General features: G+C 36.8%; 1 protein-coding gene across 1 annotated transcript; it reads right to left on the reverse strand.

The window, feature by feature from the left end:
• Nucleotides 1-355: 355 nt before the first annotated feature.
• On the reverse strand, nt 356-10,234 carry LOC136531410 (uncharacterized). Its single transcript, XM_066524075.1, has 23 exons — nt 10,103-10,234; nt 9,732-9,912; nt 8,581-8,702; nt 8,406-8,497; nt 8,079-8,115; nt 7,755-7,815; nt 6,893-7,041; nt 6,682-6,752; nt 6,428-6,598; nt 6,255-6,323; nt 5,108-5,206; nt 4,883-4,972; nt 3,973-4,048; nt 3,790-3,892; nt 3,622-3,697; nt 3,312-3,491; nt 2,643-2,765; nt 2,477-2,560; nt 2,151-2,335; nt 1,928-2,066; nt 1,773-1,832; nt 1,479-1,583; nt 356-1,066 (listed from the first exon to the last, which is right to left on the reverse strand). Exons 2-23 carry the CDS (start codon nt 9,890-9,892, stop codon nt 953-955), a joined length of 2,367 nt encoding a protein of 788 aa, XP_066380172.1. The 5' UTR covers nt 9,893-9,912; nt 10,103-10,234; the 3' UTR covers nt 356-952.
• Nucleotides 10,235-12,333: the final 2,099 nt, after the last annotated feature.

Here is a 12,333-nt window from a genome sequence, read left to right on the forward strand (position 1 = left end):
GATGATCAAAGTAGCTTGCAACGGCTACGATTCCTGTAAGGTTAACTGTCTCTGCGGCTTGCATATATGAGCTGATTCTGGGGGTATTCTTTTTCCAGCGCTGCTGAGTTGAATTCTCAAATTTAATAGGCCACCAGACAGCATCAGAATATCGACACACCATACTTTGCAGAGTACGGGCATCCGTTCACAAGACCATTTGAAAAAAAAAACGTATAAATAAAGTAATAAAGAACAAAGATTTGCGCTCTCGACAGCGCAGGGATTGGGCATCGGGCGTGCAAGCTAAGGATGCACGTCTAGCTCACCCTAGAGCGTAAAGGCAAAGATCAAGCAAGGAACAGCAACGTAGGCAAAGATATTATTAACAGTTTAAAATTGCATTTTCAATAGATGATAGCATGTATCCTTGGTAAGATGATAAACGCATGTAGGTACAAAATAATCATGTGTTGCATGTTAAACGATTCTAATTAATAAACTGGATTAGGCATAGACCATAACAGTATGTTAGTAGTCCTGATGCTCATACTGTACACTTGCACAGGCTCTACATGACTACATCTTGTACAGTCTAAGGAATGAATTATTTTTAAGAAACCAAGGATCCTCTGTCGTCTCCGTGCTTCCTGGGGATTGGGGGCAATACAAATGATATATTTTCTTTTCTTTTCTTTCCCAGATGGTGATCCGTTGCACTCAAAACTGCAGTAGGACAACTGCAAGCCAGACCAGCCGTCCCGTCCAGATGCATGATGCATGGCCCAGAGTGAAGGTAGCAACCAATGTGTACTATTCCATTCCACTCCACCTGAACCATCAATTCTCTTGATATGGATGGCTGGCAGATGAGCATAGCTCTTTTCCACCTGCACCAAATACACACCCAACTGCCTCCAACCATTGCTGCTTTGTGCCAGGGCACCTCTCCCAATATATTTACAACATTAAGCTACATGAAGTAGCTTAGCGTTGTCTTTTTCCTTGACCCGCCTTCTCCATAGAGATCATTCCATTGCACAAGCTCATTCATGTTACTGGAATCTGAGGAAACACTTGCACACACCTACAAGAAGTCACCACATATTGTGTGAGCAAGACCAGCTCAAATGGGTAAATCACGAACACTGTACAAAATTTCATATCCCATTCGCCTCAAATGTAGACAATGAAACATTGGAACAGCATTGATAGCAGAGATATGGAGGTTGAAATCTCCTCCGTGATCGAGAAAAAATACACCACAAACCTTCTATGTTGTTAGTTAGGTTATGCGTCCCCTTTTTAAAAAAAAATTGTAACAGTAATTTTCTTTTTATAAAAAAAAGGAACGATCATGTGGTCCATCCCTCCGCATAACTTCAGTAAACTAAATACTTTTGTCCACAAATACATAATAAAGAATTTCAACTGACAGAAGCACAAACTAGTGTGTCGAAATAAATGAAGACAAAGCTAATACTTATATAAGATCATACCTGTTCATGCGCATGTATGAAATCACTTAATCTTAATGCACGGACATCATTGCTAGTGTGTGACAGAGGCAACGATCTATTTTCTGTTTCTGCTGAAGCTCTCTCCTGCAGATGGACAATGCACATGAAACTCAATTGCATTTTTCATATTATAAACAAAGAATCCATCCATGTATATCAAATACAACCAGTATCAAAATAATTCTGGTCCATTGATTTTGCTACTACTAACTGATAATATTAGAACCCCAAGGAGTACAGCACACGGGGGAAACTCAAGAGGTTAAAACAAACCTTCTTCTCCTTTTCAAGAATCTCCCTAATAGGACGATAAGCAGCAGTAACACACAGGTTCTGAAAATAATCACAGTCAAGAGGTTAACAACAATCAATATTTGATTGCAAAACTAAGTACCATTAAAAATTCATAGCATTTAGTAGTATCATACCTTGAGATCACTACCAGAGTACCCTTCTGTCAAGTTAGCTATAGCTTCTAGATCAACGTCATCTGCCAAATCTTCCTTGGCTAGTATTACACTAAGAATTTTTCTCCTATTTGATGCATCTGGCAAATTCACCATCAACCTAGAGAAACCATTGCCCCATAAGACTGAGGTCAATAAACTATTGACAGATGTTGTATTAGGCTATAAACAAACAATAAATCACCTCCTTGGAAGCCGCCTAACAACAGCCTCATCAAGATCAAATGGCCTGTTAGTTGCAGCAAGTACTAATACACGTTCTTTCTCCTTGGTTCTCAGACCATCCCAGTTCACCATAAACTCATTTTTCATCTTACGCATGGCTTCATGTTCTCCAGGGTTCTCCCGCCTTCCCAATATGCCATCAACCTAAAAACAAGGGCAGGATAAATGAGCAGGAAAGTATATGCATCAATACAGGATTGACAACAAACTACAGATATGGTGGTGCCCTGGTGCAGTTGAAATAAATAGAAAATGTTCATGGATCACAACACTACTATAACTTACCTCGTCCACAAAAATTACACTTGGAGCAATTTTACTTGCCAGTGAAAACACAGCTTTCACGAATTTTTCTCCTTCACCAAGCCACTGGAAAATAGGTTATTTAGATGTTATAATGCAGATACTCAAACTGCCCAAAAGAACAGAGGCTTATCCAATTGATAAGTACCTTTGAAGAGATGCTTGACATCGATATGTTTATGAAATTAGCACCAGCCTCAGTTGCCACAGCCTTAGCCAGCATTGTCTTTCCCGTACCAGGTGGGCCAAAAAGTAAAATTCCTTTACATGGCTGGTATAGAATAGAATATAAACAACAGAAGTTAGCTTTCTATCAGCTAAAGGTAGTGTTCCATTGCTGGCCCCCATACCAGGTGGGCCAGAAAGTAAAATTCCTTTACATGGCTTGTATAGAATAGAATATAAACAACAGAAGTTAGCTTTCTATCAGCTAAAGGTAGTCTTCCATTGCTGGCCTAGCATTAAAAACAAAAATATTGCTATTACAAGAACATTCCACCATGTAAGCAGAAAATAATCAGTGATAAGTAACATGCTAAAAAAATGCACTTGCTATTCTTTTTTTTCCAATCAAACTTCATACAAGGCAGACTTTATTAGGCTCATCTGATGCATACTAAAATGGATGTCCTCCACAAGATACTACAATGATGTTTGCCATGGTCAGTTTCACCTCATTTAGCAAGAATTGGATTGTCGAATTCAATCCAACAAGATGAAAAAGTAGTGAAGTATATGGAAGCATTATTGAAAAACACATCCATAAAAGCTTGTCATGATAGTGAAGCTAAAATTTTGAAATATAAAGAATGCCTACCTTCATAAGTTGTCCTCGGTTGAAAAGTTCAGGTCTTTGCAAAGGAAGCATCACTAACTCCTTCAGAATATCTTTGACACTTTCTAAAGCTCCAATGTCCTCAAAGGTAACACCGATTTCATGTGGAGGGATAACATCAGCAAGAAGCCTCTTTTCAAATTCGTTTTCCGTAGCAATATCCTGACATTGTTAGAGAGAACAGTAAGCTCTATGCAGTAAAACAGTTTCCAAAACTCCAAAAGATCAACATAGAGACTGAACTGGATTAACAGGCTTGAATCATAATAATATAACAAAAGAAAATAAGTACCTTTAGTAATTTCCTTTTGGTGCTGCTCTTCAAGCCAGACTGGATACTTTCCAACATGTCAACACCATGCTTAAGGCTGCAATGGTAAATAGTGGAACAATAAACATTTCTGTTAAGAAGAAGTAATCTTATAGAAAAATTGGTGAAGCACTAGACTAGATCTGAAACCTTTTGCTGGATAGAGCAAACTGCACACTACTCAAAGAGGGGTCTGGATTTGTACAGTTCTTAAGTTGATGGCTCAAAGCAAAACCAATTATTTTATCAATACCTGAAAAATAACACAACTGGTATCAATGACACTGAGCAAATTTGATATCTTACATTAAAATGAATATGAATGGCACTCACACTCATTTGTAAGAATGCGATCCTTGACCAATATCGCCTCAAGGTCAGTGCATTCCAAACCAACCCTTGTTAGAAACTGAAAGCAATGGCAAAAGGATGGGAATGAAACCAATGAAGTTGTTGTAAGTCCTATGCAGTTACAAGACCAAGATGAAAGATGCAACCATAGTCAAGCTAAGATCCAAGATGCAACCATAATCAAGATGCAACAAAACCCTTGAACTGTGCACTTCAAAATAGCAAATTTCTCAATTCAGATATCATTAAGTAAAGTCAAATTCCTCTAGCTCTAAATGGAGTTTCTAAAGCTTGTACAAGTACAACACAAATCAAGAAATAAAAATAACTGTAATGCATTTGACTCACAAAACGAGAAATAAAGATAACTGTTATGCATTTGACTCACAAATCAAGAAATAAAAATAACTGTAATGCATTTGACTAATCAAAGTATTCCCTCCAGTCAATAATTAACTACACTTTCGTTTTTTTGCGTGATTTTGACTATTTTCTTTTAGAATATATCTGCGAAATCTAATAAAATGATGAGGTTATGAAAGTATCCCTATAATAAATTTATCAGGTGATTGGAGTACTTTTCAAAACAAATCTACACATGATTATTCATTTGCAACAAAAGATTTCGGAAGTTACTGAATGTGCAAATTTCGTAAGTTTGGACCCCACCTTATCCAAAAAAAACAAAAATTCAAGTATTTGTGACCAGAGGGCGAGTAAAGCTCATAGATTCATCATATCACAGTACACAATATTAACTAGTAGAACAAAGAAAGAGTTGGCATTGATTAGAACAGTCATGTAAAAAATTACTCAATTCACTAATAATAACAGAATTTGTACATAGATAAATATAAGCAGTGGGTTTTAGGCTTTTAGCACTAATACTTACAGAGCGTAATTTTGAAATGTTTGCATTTCCTTTAAGGACTTCAATATCTCGGTTTAACATCTGGTTCCACCGCGAAAGCTCCGTTTCATCCTGCAAAATTTGTCCCAGGTATATTAAAATTGAATGTCAGAGGAGCTACTCTAAATTAATCATCTTGGAAATAAAATTGAATGTCAGAGGAGCTGCTCTAAATTAATCATCTTGGAACTACTCCAAACAACATACTTGTGGTGCCTCGAGTGTCACTTTATTCGGGAAAAGTTTGATCAAATGCTTCATTGCCTTTGAAGTTTCTTTATTATTATTATTTCCCCCATCAATGTCCTGCATTTTCATACATTAGATTATAACATGAAATGCACCGATAAAGTAGAAACTAGACAACATATGATTAGTGCAAATAACAAGACTGCACACAACCTCCAGTAGTACAATAATGGAAGTCACAGTGGAAGACAAATTGATACATACGAATATAAACCCTAAGCTGGGAGTACAAAAATGGATATCTGGGTATGAAATAAATGAATTTTATGTAGTTCTCTGTGTGTATAAGACAGCACTTAGGGGCTGTTTGGATCATGCCCTGGCAGGCAGCTTGCCAGCCAGGCAACGATCTCAGCCCCAGGCGACCGAAATAGAATGCCGGGGAATCGTGCCTGGCAAGGCAGCCTTGCCTGGGGACACAACCAATCAAGCCCTAGATTTGTAAAACTATTATGACAGCATACCAACAAATGGTCATGCATTCTGGTCATAATTCATAATCCAGACTAGTCAGTTGGACCATACAGTACTACATATACAACCTATAATTGCTCATAAGATCATAACCAAATTGGTAGGAGTAGACGGTCCATCAGAAACCTTACAAAATATAAGGCTCTGTTTGCTAGAGCTTCGGATGGCTCCGGCTCTGGCTTCTTCGTACACTGTAGCAAGGATCTTTCAAAATGAACTAGGAGCCGGCAAACGGGCAAAGCCACTCTTTTTTGCTTCAGCGGCTCCGGCTCCTCCGCACACTATAGCAAGGAGATGCCGGAGCCAGAGCCGTTTGAAGCCGTACCAAACAGGCCTAATAACAAAACTAATGAAATACTCCAATGTAACAAGTACTTTATTTTTTGAACAAAATCAGGTCAAAGTTTTGAAACTTTGACTATCTAAAACTTTTTGGACATTTGTTACATGTATGAAAATTGTATGCATTGATTTTTCAAGAAAATAAATACTTCCATAATGTCACAAATTTATTGGATCGTACTGGATTTTATAAATATTCGAGAGACCATGCCTTGTCCAAAACATCCATGTATCTTTTACCAAAGGGAATATAATGTATAAGCTTCATATTCAATATAATTAAGATTACCTGTAATGCGAGGTCAAGTATAGCTTGGCTGTACGGGAACTTCGAAAGAAAAGGAGAACTACCATTTGCCTGCACGTAGAAATAAAACTTTATTAGGTAAAAGGGATAAGCAAACAAGACAATATTGCATGGAACATCTGTAGTCTAGTATCATCGAATGTGCAAAACGGTACCTTCTCTTTGCGATTGTCAGGCTGGATTTGAGATCCAATTATAAAAGCACCAGCTGGAAAATGTTTTAGCTTGCTCTTCAGACCATGATAGGAGTCATTATTACCACAAATTTTCTCTGTGTCCTTCAGAAAAAGGATTAAAGGGCCTTGCCGAATTTCTTCAGAGATGAACTGGATAGCACAGCAAGTGTAAGGAACGCAAATTAGCATAATATCAAATCCTGGAAAAAAAATAAAATACAACTGTTAATTACCTCAACTATCACATCAAAGGGATGTTTGGATGTAACCTCCCATCCTGGAATGTCGGGGCATAAAGAATCAACTGAAACAGCAACAGGTACGAACATTACCCAAACAATTGAAGTGTTTCCACAACAATGAAATGATTGAGTGTAACTGCATAAGCAGCATCATGTAATTTGTTTTCATGAGAACTTGCTCAAGACAGCAGAATGTACTAACCTGGACAAAACAAACCATGATCAACTTCACAATTGCCTCCAAGATCATTTCCTCCCAGAATTTTTTTATCAAACCTTACACCAACCTTCGATGATCTATTTTCTTCAAAAGGAAGAAATATTTCACCCTGTGAACCAAAATCTGGAGGGCTGCAGGTTGAACAATTTAACAAAAGGCAGAAGCAGATATTAATACATCAACTTAGTTGTAAGATGAACAACAATCTCTGTTTGATTTCAGTAACAAAAAAACCCATATCTTTGCCAACAACACAAATTGCAAGTCATAGGTCGGACTACTACGGCTCTGTTTGGCCATCTGGCTTCTGAGCTTTTACTTTTTTAAAGCCGCAAGACGTCCCAAACACCACACTCCATTAAGAACCAGCGATTTTCTCATTTAATGTGAAACCAGATAAGCTGAGAAGCCACCCCCCCCCACACACACACACACACGAGCGCGCGTTGAGCCCCGCCGAGATCCCCTCAATCACCAAGCTGCATTCCACAAGGCCCAGCTCTCTGAGTCCAAGATCCCTGCCAGTGCAGTAGCTTGCAGGGATTTGTGGTTGTGGGAGATGGGTCTGGAATCTGAATGAAAGGGATGACGAGACAAGCCCACTCATAAAAAGCTAATTGGACAAAGCTGGAAGCCCAAAAACCTAGTTTTTTTTTGTGTAGCAACTTTCTAAAAAGTGGCTTCTCCATGCTGCTAGAAAAAAGCAGCTTATGCATAAGTTTAAGCTGTGCCAAACAGGGCTTAAATCGGATAAAATGTCAAACCCTTTTCTTTTACTTGACAATAAAATTTAAATTCAGGCAAAGAAGGCTTATTAAATTCAGTCTGAAACTGCAAGTTGTACCTCTGTCCATCAAGGATAATGCCTGTCGACTGTAATGAACCAATATACCTCACTCTATCACCTGAATAAATAATAACAATAAAACCATTTATTTAGACAACATTACAGAATATTATAACCTTATCACTGCGCCTGCTAGGCTAGTTTGTGGGCAAACATATGAATAAATTTTGTCTGCTCTTTCCTACATTGCCCCTGGTAATGGTCAGTGTTGTGGATAAATGCAAGCCCACTAGGAATGCATTAAAAATGAAAAGGAGATCACCAAAATTCTGAATTAAATTTCAACTAAACATGAAAGTCACATAGTGTCAACATTCGTACCCTTTTTGTAGGACTCTGACTCCTTGGAAGTTTGCCCCTGAACAACAAAATATAAATGAGTACCAAGTACCAGCAAATAAACTGAGTACTCATAGAGTGCACAGTCAAAGCAGGTTTTTTGTTTTTCAAAATAGTATAGAGTAAGATGACAAGACCATCGATAGATAGAATTATTTATAAGATAAAGAGTGAGTACAGAATGATAAGATAAAGAGAGTACAGCCATGCCATGAACTCATGATGTTAAGCCATAGATTTGGAAACATCATAGTTATGATTGTCACAAGTAGAACACAAAAGAATAAACATAATAGCTCAGGATCTTACACCAAACAGCATGGAAGAATCTACAGTGAGCAATCTAGCACCAAAATACTTTGCAAGTGCCTTCACCAGATATTCTTGATAGATATCAGTTCCTATAAAAGTTACCACGCTTAATAAAAAACAGAAACAATAATTGCGAGTTTCAAATAAAGCTAAATAATACACATGTATATACCTGTTGGGCCAGATAGCAGCACTCGTTGACTAAGAGAAGATATATCTTTTGTAAACTTGAAGTAGTTCTTGCAATGTAAATGTACATATGCTGATGACATGAGAGCACATTTGGTATGCTCACTATGGGGAAAATAATAGAAAACAATTATTAACAAGCACATATTCATCAATCAAACTTAAATACTGGAACAAGAATGTGAGCAGTAAAGTTTCAGAATTTCCACCGTATACCAAAGTATTTAGATTTCTAGCATAAGGACAATATCGTAGATTTATCATAAAAAATATTTCAACATTACTGTGATTTTGACAATTTTCAATCATATGTAATTTAGCAGGTGCTAGAAGACTTCGTCCACATCCTAAATCCTAAATAACAAAGTAAATCAGACCAAAGACAGTAAACTACTACTCCCTCTGTTCCAAATTATAAGACGTTTTGGCTTTTTGAGATTCATAGCTTTCGCTATGCACTTAGATATACACTACGTCTAGATGCATAGTAAAGACAATGTATCTAGAAAATCCAAAACGTCTTATAATTTGTAATGGAGGGAGTACTTGTCTACTGCAATGATAAGCAGTATCAGAATGCTGTTTAGTACAACTATTATTTTGAGCACTACACTTGCAATTTTCTGAAGACTAAAGGAATTCGAATAAGCTCTGTGCACAATGAAATAATTGTTCACAAAATATTTCAAGAAATGGAATACAGGATAGGGAAAGCCAATTGTGTGAAATTGGCTGGAACCATGAGTTGTGTAAGATATTTGTTCAACAGGCAATAACGGTTAATCAATAATTATTTCCAGAAGAGAAAAGCAATAGAAACAAAAAAAAAAGAACTACAATCTACTCACTGCATTTCATAGTTCCAAACAGTACAAAGACTTTTTTTAGAAATCATATAGATCCTGCAATCTTCAGGTACAGAGTACAGACATACAAATGTATGCAAGATTAAAACATGAGTGCTTAATGAGCAAACATCTTGTCAAGAGTTCAAATTATGATATAGATGACACATGATTCAACTCAATGCACCTACATGGGAGGAATAGTATTATGTCTCTTGGCCAAATAAGTTTCAATAAATCACAAATAACACAATCTAATGAGACAGCTGATAGCTGAATGTATGCTTACCTTAGATAATATGGGCAACTATCAAATGACTCAGAGATGTCACTCGCATCAACCGTTGCATTGATCAAATCCTCCTTTACTAGCTGACACCGACCAGATGAAATATTATCTTCAGAGCTAAACTGGCTCCGGCCCTCCATCATTTTACATGAATTAAGCATAAGTGGGCCTGCTGATGGACCTGCAATAGTGTTTAAATAATAAATGTTAAATCAATTGCGAACAAAAATTACTGTGCGGCAAGCACTAAGGAATACTTTGGGGTGAGGGGTATGTCTGTACTATCCTATAAACAGCAGTGAATTTCAAAACTCTGGGACTAAGAACCAATAGTTTACAAAGAAACAATGATGACAAATATGAAGTCTCACCACTAGGCAACAATGAAGACCGACCTCTTCCAAAGTAAAAGGTTGAGACTTTGCGCCCTTTTGATGACAAAAGATCCTGAATATCTTTGAAATATGAGCGTTGCCCCTGCTGGACACTACTGCAAGTGGAGGATAACACTGAAGTGCTAGATTTCTCCTGATGAAGTTGCTCAAATATCTACCATCACATTAAGGACCTTCAATGTCAAATGTTACTTCTCTGACCATCATTACATTATATTTATTACAAATAAGTCTAATAAAAATCAAGGTTCATTTGTGTTTAGCCGGTTAGCCCGAATCATAAAAGGAAAAAGTCTACATAACCCCCTCGACTATTTAGAGTGGAGTAGTGGACTACTTCACCCCCTAAACTATAAAACCGGATTTTCTACCCCTGAACTTTCCAAAACCGGTCAAATAACCCCCCAGACGGTTTTGAACGGTGGTTTTGATACAGTGATAGTGGTTTTGTCTTTTCCTTTTTTATTTATTTCCGCTGAATCTTTGAAAAATCATAGTAAATCACAGAAAAATCATAAAATGAAAAATCCAATTTTGTTGGACTCCACATGAGTAATCTACACAGTGAACATATAATATGGTATGCTTTAATACAAAGTTTTTACTGTAGCTTTAGATCTATGCTTTTCTGTAATTAATTGGAATAATTCATAGTTGCAGCTTCTATGGTCCAATTGTGGTGAAATTTTTATGGTGGGCTAATTATTGTATGCTTGAACTGTAGTAAAAATTTCATACTCATTGGATCATGTATAACTTAGTTATAGATTTATTTATGTTTATGCTTGTTAAATCTATACTTTATCTATAACTAAGTTATACATGATCCAATGAGTATGAAATTTTTACTACAGTTCAAGCATACAATAATTAGCCCACCATAAAAATTTCACCACAATTGGACCATAGAAGCTGCAGCTATGAATTATTCCAATTAACTACAGAAAAGCATAGATCTATAGCTACAACAAAACTTTGTACTAAAGACTACTATATTATATATTCACTGTGTAGACCTACTCATGTGGAGTCCAACAAAATTGGATTTTCCATTTTATGATTTTTCTGTGATTTACTACGATTTTTCAAAGATTCAGCGAAAATAAATTAAAAAGAAAAAGACAAAACCACCGTCACTATAGCAAAACCACTGTCCAAAACCACCTTGAGGGGATTATTTGACCGGTTTTGGAAAGTTCAGGGGGTAGAAAATCCGGTTTTATAGTTTGAGGGGTGAAGTAGTCCACCCTGAATAGTTGAGGGGGTCATGCAGACTTTTTCCAATCATAAAAGTAAGATGCTCCTTTGTTTTAAAATATGACATTTAGGACAGGGTAATTATTTCTTTTTTAACTATTTAACCTGTCCTATCGTCATATATTTAAAACAAAAACATAGGGAGTATTCATTAGATAATGCAATAGGCAATAGAAAAGGATACATAAGCATGCCTCACTGGTGAACGGAAGATAATTTCATCTCCTCCATTCAAGGTAACCTTGGCAGCCTTGTCCAAAGATTTCCCATTTACACGAACAACTTTGGATTCAAAGACTTCAAGGAGTGCACCTCGCTATTACAAATGTCAGAATAAAAGGAGAACAAATGCAGGGAAGAACTAAAAATATTTCACAGTACCTTAGCCTGCTTCAGTCTACAAACAGGTGAGGCAGTGGATGATTCGCCCAGTCTGAAATCATGATGCGCTCCATGACCAATAGTGAAAAGCGCACCGTAATAGAAAGGGTAGGATGCTGTTGAAAAAAAAAATACAGTAGATGACAAGCCATTGGTATATGATAAAATGTTCAATCATTTTAGTTTGCTCCAAAGAGCAATAATGAAGTTAGTTAACTCACTGAAGGGCACCTTAAATCCTACTTTTATACAATAGCATACGCACACAAGCACTAACAATGGAACATTGAAGTTTCCCAAAAAATGCAGCCAAACATCACATCACATACAGCCTATCAAATAAAGAAAAATGAAACACAAAACATCTTAATAACCTTGGCATTGAAATGGAACTATGTATGAAATTATTTTTCCACGAATTGTAGGTAAACAGAAAGTGTATATTGCAATTGAATGGGGTTGGATGTGCTTTCTTCTTTAGGGTTACACAAGAGTTGGGGCAGATAGGGAATAGGTAAGGTTCAGTACTGTTGCATACTCCCTCCGTCCCTAAATATTTATCTTTCTCG

Source organism: Miscanthus floridulus, chromosome 2, assembly GCF_019320115.1.
Source record: "Miscanthus floridulus cultivar M001 chromosome 2, ASM1932011v1, whole genome shotgun sequence".
Classification (NCBI taxonomy): Eukaryota; Viridiplantae; Streptophyta; class Magnoliopsida; order Poales; family Poaceae; genus Miscanthus; species Miscanthus floridulus.